This window comes from Stylophora pistillata, chromosome 7, assembly GCF_964205215.1.
Source record: "Stylophora pistillata chromosome 7, jaStyPist1.2, whole genome shotgun sequence".
In the NCBI taxonomy this organism is placed as follows: domain Eukaryota; kingdom Metazoa; phylum Cnidaria; class Anthozoa; order Scleractinia; family Pocilloporidae; genus Stylophora; species Stylophora pistillata.
In genome coordinates, this window is record NC_142525.1 from 5,257,501 (window position 1) to 5,276,331 (window position 18,831).

The 18,831-nt window shown below is 37.1% G+C and overlaps 2 protein-coding genes and 1 pseudogene across 3 annotated transcripts in view; 2 read left to right on the top strand and 1 right to left on the bottom strand.

Moving 5' to 3' along the window:
* Positions 1 to 1,218, top strand: part of LOC111342524 (uncharacterized) — an 8,481-nt pseudogene extending 7,263 nt beyond the window's left edge. The window contains exon 5 of the transcript XR_015989393.1: positions 394 to 1,218. The product of XR_015989393.1 is annotated as an uncharacterized LOC111342524 (transcript). The remainder of the gene's footprint in view (positions 1 to 393) is intronic.
* Positions 1,219 to 5,886: 4,668 nt separating this feature from the next.
* On the top strand, positions 5,887 to 9,121 carry LOC111342521 (uncharacterized). Its single transcript, XM_022949619.2, has 3 exons — positions 5,887 to 6,045; positions 7,886 to 7,970; positions 8,550 to 9,121. Exons 1-3 carry the CDS (start codon positions 5,959 to 5,961, stop codon positions 8,957 to 8,959), a joined length of 582 nt encoding a protein of 193 aa, XP_022805354.2. The 5' UTR covers positions 5,887 to 5,958; the 3' UTR covers positions 8,960 to 9,121.
* A 4,328-nt stretch (positions 9,122 to 13,449) lies between these two features.
* LOC111342527 (uncharacterized) lies at positions 13,450 to 16,988 on the bottom strand. The gene is made up of 4 exons (XM_022949628.2): positions 16,804 to 16,988; positions 15,533 to 15,644; positions 14,449 to 14,601; positions 13,450 to 13,891 (listed from the first exon to the last, which is right to left on the bottom strand). The coding sequence occupies exons 1-4, from the start codon at positions 16,906 to 16,908 to the stop codon at positions 13,533 to 13,535; spliced, it is 729 nt and encodes a 242-aa protein (XP_022805363.2). The 5' UTR covers positions 16,909 to 16,988; the 3' UTR covers positions 13,450 to 13,532.
* Between the last annotated feature and the right edge of the window lie 1,843 nt (positions 16,989 to 18,831).

The following is an 18,831-nucleotide window of genomic DNA, read 5'->3' on the forward strand; positions in this document are numbered from 1 at the left end:
TATTGCCAAAGTCGTTTACTTTTCCTCGTCATCCACAAGTTATCGTCAGTTATCAATGTAAAATGTCTCAAATTGTCACGCTTGCAGTAGAGTATGTCACGAAATGTAATGCTTGTTATTATCACTTGGTGCGTGTTGAGTTTTTGACAAGAAACCTCGTGGTTTTTCGGAAACGCAGGTTTTTGATGTTTTGTTTTATTAATGTATTTGATGTAATGGGACGTACGTTATCGAATTAAATAGTATTGAAGCGTTTAAAATCTGTGCATGCCCATTATTTTTTACAGTAATTAGCATTTTTATTATCCCTGAGACTGTCTTTGTCATTGTCAATGTCATCCTGCCTTTCGACTGTTTAAGAAGAGGTTTAATACATGTACGTGTCTTTTTCAGCGACTCAAAAGGTCCAAAACTGCACAGTTAAACGCCAGGAAGAGATCATCTTACAGGTCAATCGTATGTTAGACCATAATAAGGATTTAGAACCTTTGAATATCACCGTTTACAATCATACAGAGTGCGCCTGTGACTGCATTACGCGCCAGTCGGAGTGTGACGACAAAATCCACAACTTCGCCCAGGACCAGTGCAGGTGCAAATGCAAACAGGACAAAAGCAGCTCGTGCAAAAATGAGTCAGTCTGGAATGAGAACATCTGCAAATGTGAGTGCAAATCAGCACCCAAATTTTGCGACAAGTCTCCAAACCATGAATGGAATGCTGGCATTTGCGACTGTGACTGCAAGCAGAAAGTCAAAGACCGATGCAACACAGGGTGGAACAATAACACATGCGAATGTGTGTGAGTGTCCGACACTGCGGCCAAAATGCCTTTCAAGCGAATCATTGCTGAACTGTGCCTGCGTGCCGAACTTAGTCGTTACCAAATGAAGATCTCCAAGTGAAGTTAGTTTGAATAAAAAATGGAATGTTTTGGTGAAGGGTTATATAGGAAATATTAGTTAGTGGAATATATCAAGTACTTCTTATTGTCTCATCAGTTTCGTAACAATATGTATGCAATGCGTTATGTAAGATGCTCTTTAAGGAGCAGTCGGTCAATAGGGACTTGACTCTTCGATCGAATTGCGTTAGGAAAACATCACAAGACGAAGATAGTTAGTAAAAGTAAAGTTAATTACCGTTATTTACTAATATTTGGGTTGGTCGACGGCCTATCGAAGGAAAATAAAACTGTCATCTTCACTCCTAACGAAAGTCGTATTCTATTTTGAAAAACAAGCGTATAAAAAATCCAATTTTTTTAAGATTTATCTTGAGATTTTCCCACAAGTTACGATGCCCCTGATTCTAGTGTCGTCGCCCCCCGAAAACTAGACCCATAACTACGCTCGTTATGTCATGATTCAACGATTGAAGATAACGAGTGACGTATGTGACGCACTCCATATACCGGTTCATTATTAACTATGAAAGCGTTAGCTGGAGCTTACAAGAAAGCGTTTATTTAAAGAGCATGTAAACTCAAAAATACATCTTTTTCTTGTACTAAGTAAAAAGTGGTTTAATACTAGGGAAATACAATAAATAATGGGAAATACAGACACGTACGTATATTTGACGATCACTATTAAAACTATGAATCTGAGGGCAAACAAGTGAGCAAACTGATTAAAAACTGTCTGACCGCTAAATATCGCACGTAGACGTATATGAGAACGATTCTTCGCAGTAAAGCACTATTTGAGCAATAGTGAAAATCAGACCTGAAAAAAATTTCAGGCCTGTACGGGATTCGAACCACTGACCTCTGCGATACTAGTACAGCGCTCTACCAATTGAGCTAACAAGCCAACTGGGAGCAGGCCATCAAATTAATTCGATATAAACCCGTAGATGATAAATCAAACAACAACAAACATATGAAACATATGTGTGAACTGCGGTTATGAGACGTATATGAGAACGATTCTTCGCAGTACAGCACTATTTGAGCAATAGTGAAAATCAGACCTGAAAAAAAATTTTCAGGCCTGTACGAGATTCGAACCACTGACCTCTGCGATACTAGTACAGCGCTCTACCAATTGAGCTAACAAGCCAACTGGGAGCAGGCCATCAAATTAATTCGATATAAACCCGTAGATGATAAATCAAACAACAACAAACATATGAAACATATGTGTGAACTGCGGTTATGAGACGTATATGAGAACGATTCTTCGCAGTAAAGCACTATTTGAGCAATAGTGAAAATCAGACCTGAAAAAAATTTCAGGCCTGTACGGGATTCGAACCACTGACCTCTGCGATACTAGTGCAGCGCTCTACCAATTGAGCTAACAAGCCAACTGGGAGCAGGCCATCAAATTAATTCGATATAAACCCGTAGATGATAAATCAAACAACAACAAACATATGAAACATATGTGTGAACTGCGGTTATGAGACGTATATGAGAACGATTCTTCGCAGTAAAGCACTATTTGAGCAATAGTGAAAATCAGACCTGAAAAAAATTTCAGGCCTGTACGGGATTCGAACCACTGACCTCTGCGATACTAGTGCAGCGCTCTACCAATTGAGCTAACAAGCCAACTGGGAGCAGGCCATCAAATTAATTCGATATAAACCCGTAGATGATAAATCAAACAACAACAAACATATGAAACATATGTGTGAACTGCGGTTATGAGACGTATATGAGAACGATTCTCAACTTTGTTGATATATCAAAATTATTTCGTTATCCCCACCGACGCAGCCCCGAACAGTTTCTTTAGAAACTATCCGCCTTTTTTCCCTAAAGAAGTCTTGTTGATTTCTCTTACGAGAGAGAGCTAGTACGAGTTTCCTTTGGTGTCATTCCCTCTTCCATCAGCTAGTGAAGCGTTGATATTCAGGGAAATTTTAGATTTTGACACGAGTTCTAAAGTGATGTAAAGTAACTCTAACCAGAATTTTTTTTTCCTCTTTTAAATTGATTTTAAATTTATAACGGAGTTTTCCTGTGTCAAATTCTCTTGACAAAGTATCGTCCCTTAGAAACTACCAAACTGAGATTAAAATTGAAAAACCCACGCCACATGCAGCATGCAGCCAGAAAATTACACTCTTAGCTTCCTTTTTTACATTTGCAGGGAACATTCTTAATCTATAATAAGTAAGAGCAGGAGCCCATTACAGGTAATGGGCTCCTGGCGTGGTAAGAGAGAATCTTTCTTTTTCAAATGGTTAAATTCAGGTTTACACATTAGAAACGTAATGATAACTTTCAGCATAAATTGAAATAAAATTCCTAAGATATTTCTTAAAACGTTAATTTTTTGCAAAATACAGGAGTTTGCGAAACTGGAATAGGTTTACTTCCTCACAGCAATGATAAATTGATACCACGGACAGCTGTCAGAAGGAAATTGTTTTTGCGGCCGAGGTTTGACCAGAAGTTTCGGTGATGAAGAGTTTTCACATGCAAAGTGGCACGAATCAAAGGAGTTTGAAACAACGGCATACAGGACGTTTTAACTCTCAGGAGTGACAATACAGAATTATTTTCTCCTTGCAATATGCGGAATAAAATATCGAGCGGACAAGTGATACCTAGGGGATTATTAGTTGATTCAATACCAAATTATCCGAACTTACTTCATAATAATGTATGGCAAACAGTAAGGAGTATTACTAATTCGATCAGAGAGTGAAAGGGTTATATTGATTTGTGCTCCTAGTGCCAGCTGCCTCTTTTTTTTTTTTTTAATTTTTCTCCTCTCTATTTTTGATTTGATTATTTTATCATTGTTTCATTTGTTACGTTACGTACTGCTTGGAGGTAAAGCCTACCCCCTTTTTTCTACTCCTTCCGCTTTTTTGTTATGCATCGTCCATTTTGATCATGATTTCAGTTATTACGTTTAAAACTTCTCGGTGGCACAGCTTGCAATGAAATGTTGAGTGGCTTAATGTTTTCGCCCTAAGGCACCTTAAGCTTATTACAACGTCTGCTCTCCGATTACCATTTAAAAAACATTGATCAAAGACAGAATTTCTTTTTACATTCTTTTTTAGAAACACTGTATATGATGAATGTTAGGACAACTGATTTGCGGTCCGCCGGACTAAACAAATACCTCCGCTTTATCAGGAAGAAACAGCTAATCTTTCACTGAACGTTTATTTCCTCCAAGCACTAAAAGAAAAAAAAACTCACTGCTGTCGTGTTAACTTGGAGATATGTCAATGATAGTCGAAGAGGAAACCCTCTGTGGCCATGAAAGAGAATGAAACCATTTTAGAGCTTGATACGGGGACGAACAATAATTTACAGGCAGCATAATAGATTAGTTAATTCGGGAAGTAGTTTCGCTCTGGGCAGCTGAAAAAATAAGCCAACTTTTCTCATCCGACGCTCAATTGTTCTTCATGTTACTTAATCTTATTTAAATTAACCACGCTTGTTCATTATACTTTTGTTGTGACTTTCCGGTATTTTCTACCACGTTACGAGTACTTTGTGGTAAACTACAGCGACCAAGCGTCTAATCTTATCAGTATACTCCTTTTTAATTTGGTATTTTGAGGACGTCGCTCTTCCACCCCCTTCAGATAAATTACACAAACCTTTGAACTTGAAAGATATTTTGATCATTTGCATAGATTACGCAAGCTGCTCATCACGCACATTTCTCTGTAGCCTTTCTCTGAAACCTTGTAAACTTCTGTAAAATGCCGATAAATTTACCGCGAAAGACAGTTGTAAAAGTAAAACGGATTTTGAATGGAAATTATTTTTATTTACTTTGATAAACGAATTCTTGTCGGGCTGAGAACAGCTAGTTTCATAATTGAAGGAAATAAACAGTAGCTTACAAGTATATCCGAAAGGATGTTTCATATACGAATTCGTTTAGGAAAGTAAGTTGTTCAATTTTATAAAAACTGGATTAAAACTTTCTTTTGTCGTTTAAAGATTCAGCTTAAATGGAAAGCATATCGAACATATGCTTAAAAAAGTACGCATATATATATATATATATATATATATATATATGTCATAATCTATTTTAATTTTTAAATAAAGATGATTTTTAGACCTAAGACCAATTCACTGCAAGAGTTTAATTATGTCGTTAGATATCGCAAGCATGTCGGCGCAAATCAATTATCTAAGCGTGCCGTGCGTCTGAGGCAAGCATGCCTGCTTGCAGCTCTTAATACGACTAAAATCTTATTTAAATTTCTACACAACTAAATTACGCAGGAGGGAGAAAACTACGATTCTTCTTGAAATTGGCTAAAAAGAAATTAATTTTGATCCATGCAGAACAGGCGCAAGCCCAGATCGTCTAAAATTGCTTTCACGATTTTCTCATTAAAAATGCGCACATCTTTTATCGAGAGGATTTCGGCGTTAGAATTGGCGTTACCTCTCTGAACTACTGCTATATTATTTTTAAATTTAAAAATCTTTGTTTTAAGGTGATGTTCCTAAAAATTTCCCAAAACACCGACTTATGCGTAAAACGAACGTAAAATCAATTTTTAATAAAAACTGAAAGGAAGTTAACAGTAGAAAATAGACCATATTTATTCAGGAAGCAATTAACATAAGAATGCATTAAGCATCTTCATCTTGGGAGACTAAAGAACTAAAATCCAATGTGCAAACCTCAGTAAACGATGAATCAAAGAAAAAGAGTTAATGATTTATTTCGACCAGTAAGAAAGGTCCCTCAGTTTTTAAGTGTTTGAATAACTGCAAGCTTTAACAATAGATAGGCATTGTGGATGTCGAACAAAAATTGACATAATTTAATTTTTTGTTCCTGCTTTTAAACAATGAGTTCCTGTCGTGAAAGGGACCATTTGTGTTGTGCACGCCCATATGCAAGCATGTGATGCAAGCAGATTGTTTATAAGTGTTTACATTATAAAGACCGAACATCCGTTCAATTCGGTCATTCGGTCATTCGGTCTAATACCACGTTGACGTTCAGAACTATGATTTTTCAGACGTTTCTCAATTGGGCCCTTTGTTTTGCGCTAATTTTTGCGTCAAAAACCTTCGGAAAAAGAAGCTCTCCTGAGGTTAGTAAAGGGTTAGTTAGGATTCTCTTAAAAAAACTGAATAATCTCGTGTAAGTTAGTTTTTTGTTCCATTTTTAGGACCAGAGATTGGTTTGTAGCCACAACTTTTAAGCTTTGTCATTTCGTGAATCAGTTTACGTCGTGTATTCGTTTGAGAAAAAAATTCAACCTAGAAAAGAAAAGAAAATTGAACTAAAGAAAAAATTTATCTTTTTCGCGAGTGAGTTTGAAAGAGAAAACTTGCCCACTCTTCCAACTTAAACGTTTTTATCAGGAAACCTGTTGCGCACATTTGTTAAATGCTGAGTATTGTGTACCTAATTTATGATAATCCATATTTCTTTGTTACCTTTCGCCTTTCAATTTGATCTAAGAAGCTCTGGAGAAACAGTTTTATAGCAGCCATGAAAATCCAATTTTTGAAATTTCTTTTGTTAGATTTTGTCGTGAAATGAACAAAGAATTCTTACCCTTTTGAATGGCTTCCTTGCTTTTTTTGTCGGCTTCTTCAGTCTTTTGTTGGTGTTAAAGTTAATTTATTGCTTATCAAAGGCAAAGATAAAACTTCGGAAATTGATCAAGAGACAGAAGTATTGTAAATATTTGTCTCTATTAGCTGCCTCAAATGTCAAATTAATTTTCTAAGTCCACGTACCTCCGGTTTAAATTTCCGATCATTAAAAATTTAGCTTAAAGTAGGGGGTAATTCGTCTGATAGAGAGTTAAAGATAATTTCACCGTGACCCCGGTTTAAAAAAAAAAAAAACGCTCTGGTTGTGAACAACTGGACATCCCTCGTAAGTTGAAAGGTTTCCGAGCAACGCTTAAAGCTATCAAACTCGGAGCAAGCTGCGTTTGATCGATTAAAAAGTTAGCTTAATGGCGTGTTTTAGACAACGTCAACAATTCAAATCAACTTCCTTTGTTTTATTATTCATCGCGGAAGGGAAGGGGGGAAGGGTTTCGTAGGATCTTGGTCGTGTCCCCCTAACTCCCCCCTCCCCCATTTCAGGCAGTAAATAATCATTGGTCCTTAGCCCGCTTCGCTATAAACGAGTATGATGTTTAAATGTATTTTCTCTGATGTGTGCCGGTTTATGTCTGTTTTAGCTCAAAAGTATAAAGAGAAGCTGTAACAATCTAAGCTTCCTACGGGTAGATATAAAGAACTAACTTTGATTCCTTGAGTTAAGTCTTCTCGCTGCATGAAATCGGATAAATTATCTACAGAAAACAAAACATTTCGATCCGGGCTCTATTTAGAGTTTAAAATTTAAAAACAGTGGCTTAGCGTTTTAATGTGACAAAAAATCTTTTAGGGTGATGATGTTACTGCTGTTTGCAATTTATTTCGGCAGAATAAATTGCACTCTTCTTCTGCGTGATGTTTCCGCACACGTTGATCGTTTTATTGTGTGAGAACGTTGTTATTCTTTTTTTTTCGGCGCAGTGTAGGACTAAAAAAATTTTCTTAGCGCAAATAACTTGCCACAGAATTGGGATAAACTCCCTAAATGGGAGCACCTGGCGTGCCGACTCATGTGATGAAAAATTCATCGAAAAAAAAAAATTTTAAAAATTTCGTTCATTTCCAACCGTGCGACAATTTTTAGTGGAAACTTAAGACAGTAAGTGATGGTCGCCATTTTGGAATTCAACAGTTGAGAAGAGCCTGGTGGTGAGAATTTATTTTTCCTGAGAACAGAGAGAGATAAAAGGTTTAACAGCATTTATCTTGGCTGATTTTAATAAGCCTGAGGTGCGGAGCAAATTTAAGATACGGTAAATAAACGCTTTTGATTTATATTTAAATCTCTTTTCTCACTTTTTCTGCCTTTAGGATGTGGAAATCGATATATTGCAACCTAACGTTATGGCAAAAAGGGAGAGGTTTTGGTACAAGCCATTTAGACAAACTAAGAGAGGTACAGGTGCCCATTCAGTATGTTTTTTATCTTTAAATAATACACCGGCCTGGTAGACAGAGCAGAATAACGAAATGCTACGTCAAAGGTACCGGTCAACAACGCGGGCTCAAGCGGGCGAGGTTCAAAATTTAGCGAAATTCGCGGAAAATAATGAGGAGCTGGCATCTGAATCCGAAGCATATTGTTTTCGTCGAAGGCATTTCCCCATTTCCAAATTTATAAGGAAGAAAGTTCATTTTGGAATATATGTAGAGCGTACACAAAGTTTTTTGAGATTATACTGTGAAAGAATAGCGGCAAGGAAAACAACGCTTAGAAGCAATACAATAGAAAGTCAACCATGCAAACGACTCAAAATCCGTTTTGTGCGCCAAAACCTAGCGCACGCGCAAATGTTAAATATATGCGTAGAAATCCGTCGTCGGCGGTAATTCGTTGAGGTACAGAAGTGTTTCCCTATTGCATAGCCACTATTATCGTTAATTTTCTCCCTTAGAAATGCAGATATCTAAGTGATCATTTCGTTTAGTCTTCTGGATAAATGTTGAATATTTTCTTTGATTCCATACTTTTTAGATGAGGAGAACCTATCCGAGGTTCGTTGCGGGCCTCACCCAAAAATTGTACCGGTTGAAGATGGAGAAGGAAACGCGCTAAACATTCCCCAGTTTGTATGGGTCAACCGCTGCCAAGGGGCTTGTAACCACGCTCTGGCCTGGGAGAAATGCACATCGACCAAAAACCGTACAATTGATGTCATCATGAAAACCTCTGGCTCGGGAAAACGAACCCTTCCCGTGATAGAGCACGTGAAGTGCGAATGTCAATGTCACGTGCAATGTAATGCTACCGTTCACGAGCGTGACGTCGGAAACTGCCGCTGTAACTGTAAAACAAAATGTAACGATGACGAAAATCAGGAGCTAGACACATGTGCATGTGTTCCTAGGAATGGGAAGAGAAATTTTCTGTATCAAATATATTGAAAACGCCATTTTAGATGTGATATAGAATTCGAGTAGCTTTCGGAATCCAATTAGAACGCCGAAAAAAAGAACATTTTTTCTTTTTCACTTTTATAGCCTGGCAATTAACGAAAAAAATCCGAAAGATATGTTAAAAAAAGCAAATAAATGTATGTAATGCAACCCAGCTACCTATTTTTGTACTTTTAAGGCCAAACACCTTGTACAATGATGTTTTAATGTGATTGGTAGCTGCCTACGATATGTGCTTCACTTAAAGAAAAATAGAGTGTCTCCTTGCCTTCTTTCTTGTTCGCATGGCGCAGAGTTGTGGTATGGTAAACAGAAAAAAATAAGTTAGCGTGATTATATCGGGTAAAAAGTTGAACAGGATCGGTTTATTGGGAATAAAAAGGGAGAAAAGCTCCTTTAGAGATTTGAGAATAGGAAAACAATGGTCCAAAAGTCGAGCGCCTTAATAAAACACATTAAGTTAGGATTTTAAAAATTTTATTTAACTCTGTGTACAAACTAAATGAATTGCCGTTGGCTGTGTGTCTTTCTACTTGTAGATCATAGAATAGGTAAAGTTGGGATCTGGGAACATTCAGTAAACTTCCTCCCCTCCCACTCCCGTTCCCATTCTCCCGTCCTCCACCCGCCCCCCCCCCCCCCCCCCCAGTTACAGCTCGTATGAAACTCTTGTTTTTTAAGGTCTACTGAAGGACACAAACAGTAAATTAGAATCTAGTAAGGTTTAATGAACATGCAAACAAAGCCCTCGTTAAACTCACAAAATGTTCTTATTGCGAACTGCAAGCTACAGCACGATAGAGACTTGTACCAGGTTTACCCGCTGAAGTGTGCGCCTGTCTGTATTGTGCTGGGCAACTTTTCAGCAACTTTTGGCGTTTGGGGAAACTCTTTTGCTGTTCTAGAAACCTCAAGAAATATTTGCCTTTTTGAGCAATTTTTGAACAAAATATAACCTATACTTGAAACGCGAGTTAAAAGAGTTTCTCACAAATATATGGGCAAAATTTAAAGATACTCTGAAGTCTAACAGAACAAAACATATTGCTAATTAGACATTTTGCCGTTATGATATTAGATACAGATTATGCGATAGGCCTGAGAAACGTTGTCAAGTGACAGGCTATGAACCTTTTGAACACGTAACCTGTATAGGAGGATATATGAAGCACGAAACAGTCACCGATTTCATAGAAAACTTCAATTTATGCAAATGTAAATGTTTATGAACCTTTTGAACACGTAACCTGTCACTTGACAATGTTTCTCAGGCCTATCGTAATCCGTACCTAATATCATAACGGCAAAATGTCTAATTAACAATTATTCTTTGAAATCGAGGTGAATAGTGGCTGAATATTTACCTCGCCGCTTCGCGGCTCGGTAAATATTCCCGAAAGCCACTATTGAAAAGAATAATTGTTTTAGTATATACACCCGAAGTGATCTCGACAAAATTAAAAAGAAGCCATTTAAAGGCAATTTCTGCTTCTGAGACTTTAGCTAAACGCGAGTTTTCGCCACCTATTTTGTTTTTCACATTATTCACTCGCTTGGAGGTGTATATTGTTGATTGGCCCGAGATAGCGAACTATTAGCCCCTGGTAGTTATGCCATAGCTTAAATAGGGATATGTCAAAGCATAGTATAATTCCTTTTAATATGTTGATATGTTAAAGCAATTATGATATGCTTTGATATATCCCTATTTAAGCTATGGTATAACTACCTGGGGCTGTGCCACCAATACTAACTTAAAATGCCTCTGTATTAAGCAGAACAAATGTCTTCGTAGCATCTTCTTTGCAAATGCTAGAGAGAATGCCAATCCCTATTATAAACTATTAGGAATTCTAGAGTTGGAAGCTTTTTATAAATTCAGAATATGCTCTCTTACGTACAAGATTAACATTAAAAGTGGTAGCATTCCAGACATCTTCCTTCATATCCTGACCCCAGCATCTGAAAAACATAATTATAATAGAAGATTTGCTACTAATAATAACTTTTTTAGACCAAGAATATCCACAAACCTGGGAAAATCATCTTTTATATTCTCTGCTTCAAAGATATGGGAAACTGTACCCACTTATCTTAAATATATGCCTTACAACAATTTCAAAAGAGAATGAAAACATCGACTTTTACTCAACCAAACCTGATCATTTTACTTTGCTGCTGATCTACTCTTAAGGAAAAATGTAACCTTCAAAAAAACTTCAACTTTTGTTCAACAAAACCTAATCAGTTTATTTACTTTACTACAGACATACTTTTATTACAGGCTGCTATCTATTTATATGACCATTACGATGTCCAACTAGAAAGGTTTTGCTACTTTGGACATCGTACACCTCTCAAACTTGTCTTTATAGCCAAATGTTACCATTATTCTTCCCTCTTTCTCTTACTTTTCAATATATATTAACTTCTATTAATAATGTGTAATAAATAAAGTTCAAAGTTCATAATCAGATTGCTTGAAACGCCAAGGTCACTGAGTGTGTATATACTAATTAGCAATATGTTTTGTTCTGATACAATGAATATATGAAGTTCATATATTTTGAACTGCGGTTATAGATACGTATGATGAATGATCCTCGCAGTAGAGAGCGCTATTTATGCAATAGCGAAAATCAGACCTGAAAAAAATCAGGCCTATACGGGACTCGAACCACTGACCTTTGCGATACTAGTGCAGCGCTCTACCAATTGAGCTAACAAGCCAACTCGGAGCAGGCCGTTAAGTTGATTCGTAATAAAGCCATGATGATAAATCAGATACAATGAATATATGAAGTTCATATATTTTGAACTGCGGTTATAGGTACGTATGATGCATGATCCTCGCAGTAGAGAGCGCTATTTATGCAATAGCGAAAATCAGACCTGAAAAAAATCAGGCCTGTACGGGACTCGAACCACTGACCTCTGCGCTACTAGTGCAGCGCTCTACCAATTGAGCTAACAAGCCAACTGGGAGCAGGCCGTTAAGTTGATTCGTAATAAAGCCATGATGATAAATCAGATACAATGAATATATGAAATTCATATATTTTGAACTGCGGTTATAGGTACGTATGATGCATGATCCTCGCAGTAGAGAGCGCTATTTATGCAATAGCGAAAATAAGACCTGAAAAAAATCAGGCCTGTACGGGACTCGAACCACTGACCTCTGCGCTACTAGTGCAGCGCTCTACCAATTGAGCTAACAAGCCAACTGGGAGCAGGCCGTTAAGTTGATTCGTAATAAAGCCATGATGATAAATCAGATACAATGAATATATGAAATTCATATATTTTGAACTGCGGTTATAGGTACGTATGATGCATGATCCTCGCAGTAGAAAGCGCTATTTATGCAATAGCGAAAATCAGACCTGAAAAAAATCAGGCCTGTACGGGACTCGAACCACTGACCTCTGCGCTACTAGTGCAGCGCTCTACCAATTGAGCTAACAAGCCAACTGGGAGCAGGCCGTTAAGTTGATTCGTTATAAAGCCATGAGGATAAATCAGATACAATGAATATATGAAGTTCATATACTTTGAACTGCGGTTATAGGTACGTATGATGCATGATCCTCGCAGTAGAAAGCGCTATTTATGCAATAGCGAAAATCAGACCTGAAAAAAAAAAATCAGGCCTGTACGGGATTCGAATGTTTTGTTCTGTTAGACTTTAGAGTATCTTTAAATTTTTCCCATATATTTGTGAGCAATTCTTTTAACTAGTGTTTCAAGCTATTTTCCTAACCTATGTTGGTAATTATTGTTATGGACGTAATAATTTGGATATATCTACAAAGTTGAAATGGTAAATTGGCCACCGTAACCATTTCAACTTTGCTGATATATCTCGTTATGGTGGCCAATTTACCATTTCAACTTTGTTGATATATCCAAATTATTTCGTTACCCCCACCGACGCAGCCCCAAACAGTTTCTTTAGAAACTATCAGCCTTTATTCATTGTTATGGACGGTCATGGACTTTTTAATGAACGTTTAATATGAAAATATTAAAAAATCCAGGTTACAACTTTTGAAACTTAGATAGGATTTTTGGCAATTAGTAGGAACTTTTTTGGCATTCCAGTGAGCAACTTTCCAACAGTTTACAAGCACAATCGGGACAAGCCTACTGACGCGTCAGATCAATAGGAGGGCCTGGGACTGCCTTGACGAAGGCCTGGGAACAAGGTTGGAAAAGGCTTGGGTACGGGTTAAGGAAGACGTGGTGACTTTGTCGAGAAAGCCTTGAGTACTAGTTTGAAGCAGGCCTGTCTGGGTTGAAAAAGGCCGAGAACTGTGTTGAACTGAAGACCTGAGTGGAAACGGGCCTGAGTACTAGGTCAATCAAAAGGTGCATTGGACATAGCCTTCAACCGAGGAAAGCCTATTTAGCTTAGTAAGAGAAGACTGCTGACGAAAATGTCTAAGGTCATCTTTCATGCGAGTTCACTCCACCACTTCTCTTAAAAGTACCCTTTATTACCAGCACATTACCTTTCACAAGAACACATTTTTTCCTAAATTAGTGGTCGAAGGTAACCCTAAAGCCTTGCTAGCATTCCTGCCCTGTCAACTTCACATTGACACGTTTTAAAATCAAATTTATATCCCAGGTCACAATTGTGTACGATACTGCATATACATTGACAATGATTCTTATCCCATTGTTTTATGTCTGTTGCTTGACAATTGTCCTTATCCTTAATATCAATACACTCGCAGCTACAATGCTCAGTATTGAATCGTTGCTTGGGGTAACACTTTTGTGGTACGCATGCGCAAGTGCACTCAGTGTGGTTACTCATTACAACTTGCAATCGTTGATTTTGACTATCGTGTCCATGCACGGTCACGTGAATTGTGATACTCTCTTCCTTAGTCACGTTACAGAAACCAACACCTGAAAAGAAAAAATTCGTTCATAAATCAAAGTAGCTCGTGTATTTTTTCTGGCAAGAAGTAAGGGACTCGCTAGAGGATATCAACAGTTCATATTCTCATGGGGGAAGGGGGGAACATTATTTATCACAGGGAGGGGGAGGCTGGGGTCAGGGTTAGATTTTTATAGTGTCATGATAAAATCTACCTAATCCCTCCATAGGCCCTATTACATTCTTATACCCTTCCCCCCCCCCCCTCGTCAGCCATTTATTTATTTGCAGTTTCAATTGAGCGTCGATATCTTTCTAGGACTGCTTTGGTATTGCTTTACTTTTGTTTTTACTTAACTTCGCTCCGTGATTGGTCCACGAGACACCCCATTAACCAATCAGATTTAATTGTGTTTTCCCCGCGCTTCAAGGAGTTCTCATTGGCTCTTCTAATATTTTCTTTTCCTTTGATTGGCTGTAGCGATTACTCCGGCTCGGGTGTTACGAGACTCAGCGAAATGAACCCTTAGAGCAAATTCATACTATCCTGGACAATTTCTTATTGGTGATCATCCAATAGACTTACTTGGGTGCAATGCACAGCCTCCAGCGCAGCGATGAAGCTCGACAAAGCTGGGTAGATAAAAATTTCCGTATCTTATTGGTTCTTTCACTTGCACAATAGTGGGATATGGCCCGCAATACTTCATATCTAAATCGACGACCTTTTCACCTCTTCCTTCATCACGGAAAAGGTAAAAAAAATTTAGTAGTTTAGAGAAGGTTTCTTTGTGCTGTGGAAGATGACATCAACAATAAATAGTTGAGCAATTCTAAAGATTTGACAATGATTCAAACAATGAGCAAATTCGTGCAGCCAGCATAACACGATATAAATAATAGGCTAGCTACGGTTGTTGGAAATTTTCATGGTGACAGATCACGTCAGTAGTATCTTTCTTAGGGGCTTGTCAGTTTTCAAAATGGCGGCAGCATCTTTCTCTTTTTCCACTCCCATCATAAAAGCCGAGGAAACTCTGGGCCCAGTTGTAAAATAGGCGGTTAACACTATCCAACGGATAAATCGCGGCCCAGTGGATAAGTGATAGCATAACGTATAGCGTTATCCAGCAAATAGAGATTTGTCCAATGGATAGCTTTATCCGACCTTCGAACAACCGGGGCCTGGAGTCAAGCTGCTCACATTTGCACTCATTGGGTCGAGTGCTACTTAGGTTTTTTTCGGAAAATTTCCGGGAAAAAAATCTCTTTCTTATGATAAATCAATTGCTTCTTTATTCTTCTAGGGTAAAAACTAATAATTGAATACCAAATTCAGTTGATTAAACGCCTTCCTCTAACTCTCCGAAAGAGAGCTAATCATGCTTAGTAATCAAAGTTGAAAAAATTTCTTCTCACCATGCATTGACGTTTCATTTTAGTAAAAATTCATTTAGTTGTTTTCAAAGAGAATATAAGGGAGTGAAAACAAAAAAAAAAAACATCATAAGGATAGAATGTTACTTATTTTTTCCCTTGAGAGGACTTAAATTTTCATAGAAGAGACAATAAACTTTAAGAGTAGGTACCCGAAGGAGGCACTAAGTAAATAAGCTGGAAAAAGAAAGTAGAAAAAAAGAATGGCGTCCAAACAACGGTTGTAATCTTACTGTGCTGTGTTAAATAATTGCCTTTTGAGACCCGTTTGTCCATCTGACGCTCTGTACTGGAGGCCATTTTTGTTTCTCTTGTCTTGTACTTGTGCAACACGTCAGCTGGTTTCTATTTGATCAAAGTAAAACCACTTTTCTTAAAATGCAACACTAGACTAACTGTTCGTATAATCATTCACGTCTCATCTTCATCTGTGAAGTTTTTTACGATTATTCAGAAAAATTATCAGTGGCGGAGTGGGAGTTTTATCTGGCGCCAAGTCAAATGATATTATTATTCAATTGGAATCATGTCAAAGCAATATTTAACACCAGCTGGCAGTGATACTATTTCTCGTCCACAGTACTGTGGAATAAAACAATTAAAATTCAGTACAATTTAACCAACTTCTCCTTAGATATCTTTAAACCTTCCAATGTCCTTGGTTTACGACAAATCCAGGAAGAAACCATCAAGATTTAAGGGTGTTACGTCCGGCCTCGAGAAAGATTTGAGACCGGAAGTAAAAAAATTGTGTCAACATATTTACAAAACTTGATATATCAGTAATTGATTCCTTCATATCTTTATACGCAAAACAATATTTTAATGAATATGCCACACTTATTTTACACCTGTTTTGAGATAAGTCCTACAATGGGAAGAGTATTTAAACAAGTTTGACGAGACAGGAAAATTGAAGCCTACAGAGTTTTTAAACAAGATCTTTAAAATAAACAAAAAAAAAACCCATGAAAATGGAAAAGGGTACGAGAGAATTAACCCTAAAAATTTTAAACGCTTCGGTATTAGTAAAGGAAAAAAACATAATTTATATTCAAATTTTGTTATCGCTTTTGTATTATTGCTCGTTAAACTTCATAGTCAATGGTTTTAGTGGGCGGTAAAATTCAGGGCATTCACTTTGAATGAGGTGAAGGCACAATTCTTTAGTCACTAAACTTGCTTTTCCAATGAATATATTTTCACTATTTCATTAAAGCAGAGGTAGAAGTGATCATTGATCTCCCCAAGTTTCAGAATTTTGTCAACTCCTTTCCTTCATATACCAAAATATTAGCATTTGATTCAGTTTTATCAGTTTCACACGTAATTTTAGACGGGATGAAATAGAAAAACAACGTTTTAACACCAAAATTAATTCTTTTTTCTGTTGATAACACGTATTAAAGCCCCAGATGGTATATCATATATTCACCCATTTTCTTAGGTGGTATTACTGTTCGCAACACTGTAAAAGGATAAATTTTTGTTGAACAAAACTTACCTTCGAAGAGTTGGGTACAATCGGCTTTGGGTTCAACCGCGCAGAAACTGTGTTACGATTCAGGAAACAAAAAACCAGCAACGTCGAAAGCGCTATCATCTTCATTGCTGCTGTTTTAAGTAAGTGATATGAAAAGCTAAATTTCCAATATATAGCGTGGCGGAGATGTTATCAATGGTGAGAGGTATTCCTTTATAATTAATTGCTTAAAAACAGATGGTCGATTGCAATGTTCATTAATAATTGCGCGAAATTACCACACTGGAAATTACGATATCGTTGACCTCTTTAACCGAACTGACTGTAATAACAAAGAGCGGTAGATTCGACCCGAATTGGCCAATTTCGGGTTTGTTTCAGCCTGTGCCACTTTTATTGCTCTATAAACTACCTCTCTCTTTTGTGAGACTCATTATCTCGATAAATCTGCTCGAGTTTTTGATAAATTTGAAGTCAATTTTTGAGATCTTGACAAAGCTCAGCTGTAACTTTTTTATGCTTGAGGATTTTACTGCCATGCGTGTGCTAATATATCGGATTATATCAAAATAATAGACTCCATGCACTTCATCTAGCTCAAAGTAGCTTTCTTTTTTACATCCCAAAACCTTAAAACATATATTAATAGGAGAAATAACCAGACATTTCTGTCACCGTGCGCACTTGTTTTTGGCCACTTCAGATAACGCGGACGCATTTTTTTTGCAATTGAACTTTTGTTCTCTAAACAATCTTTGCAAAAGTGCTGCAAACTTGAATAATTCAGTAGTTTTATTGACTTTTTTTTCACTTATTACTTGAAAAGCTAAGTCTGTCTGCAGTTTTGCAGGTGTTTATACATATTACAAAGAAATACAGCAAAGTGGGGTGTATGACTTTGAAAATAAGTATAAAAGCATAAAAAAAAGCGGTTGAAAGTGTATTGAAGCACTTATGTAAATATAAAATAGAACTACTTTTGTTTAAAACTGACGCTTCTCGGTCAAATTTTAAATACAAACAGCTGACAACGCGGTGGGTCGGCGAAAGCTCGAACACTTTTTTTTAACTCATTTCCAATTTTTTACGGTAGTTTAAATACCCACGGGAAAATATTTTACCACAAACAACTATTTTTATCACTAGGCTATAGCTTCTGACAATGTCCCTCGGTTGCTGAAAAACTCGGAATAAGACGTTGAAAATTCTGCCAGCATAATAAGCCGCATAATTTATGGCGTTCACAATGGAAACATCTCATGAAAAGATAATTATTTAAATCATGCTTTTAACAAACATCTACTGAAGGGCTTAGAACTTCTGACACTCCCTTATATTGCTATTTTATTGAAATTACACAAAATTCATCCATCACAGAGTTGTTGCAATATGACATCGTTTCTTGCCGCGAGAAACACTCTCATATTGCAATTATCGGCGATAACTACTCCCACTGTTGCGGCGGTACCAAATTCGAATTTACGACTAGAGTTTTGCAAAACAAAAGTATAATTTAGCGATCCTTTTGAGGGCAGGCATAATACGTTAGGAAGAGCAGAATTGATCTCTACCAGTTTCATTGAAAGCGTTTTCCGCTAATTCAGAAGACACTGACATTTTTTGAATTGACGACATAATAATCAAAGATAATTCCTGTTTGAATCTATTGAAAAAAAAATTCAGAAAAAGGTATATCGTATCAAATGAACAGAGGGTGTGAGTTTCTAAGAAACTGTGGTGCTGCGTCGACGAAGGGTATTACAGCAGATAGCTTGGTTTTATCAGCTGAGTTTATGATGTAAATGAGCCACCATAAAGAGTATCTAAGCCGATGTTTGAGCGTTTAATTATAATTAGCACCTCGTTAGATTTTGTCGCCTTTTGGAAAGATATAGGAACCGGGCATGCATTTCAAGGTTTCAAACCAATAACAGCTGATCAAGTTATTAAGATACCTCGAAGTGTCTTTAAGACCGCTCGATGAAAAGTACTCTTCTCTAACTACGGAAATAAGAGAATTTCAGAAACCGTGATTGCTATTGCTTTGTT

Excerpts from the sequence above, each read along its gene's own strand:
- LOC111342521 (XM_022949619.2), top strand. The coding sequence starts at position 5,959 with ATGATTTTTCAGACGTTTCTCAATTGGGCCCTTTGTTTTGCGCTAATT. Across the intron at positions 6,046-7,885 it reads GAAAAAGAAGCTCTCCTGAG|GATGTGGAAATCGATATATT; the intron begins GTTAGTAAAGGG and ends TTCTGCCTTTAG. Across the intron at positions 7,971-8,549 it reads ATTTAGACAAACTAAGAGAG|ATGAGGAGAACCTATCCGAG; the intron begins GTACAGGTGCCC and ends CATACTTTTTAG.
- LOC111342527 (XM_022949628.2), bottom strand. The coding sequence starts at position 16,908 with ATGAAGATGATAGCGCTTTCGACGTTGCTGGTTTTTTGTTTCCTGAAT. Across the intron at positions 15,645-16,803 it reads TTGTACCCAACTCTTCGAAG|AAACCAGCTGACGTGTTGCA; the intron begins GTAAGTTTTGTT and ends TTGATCAAATAG. Across the intron at positions 13,892-14,448 it reads AGGCTGTGCATTGCACCCAA|GTGTTGGTTTCTGTAACGTG; the intron begins GTAAGTCTATTG and ends TTTTCTTTTCAG.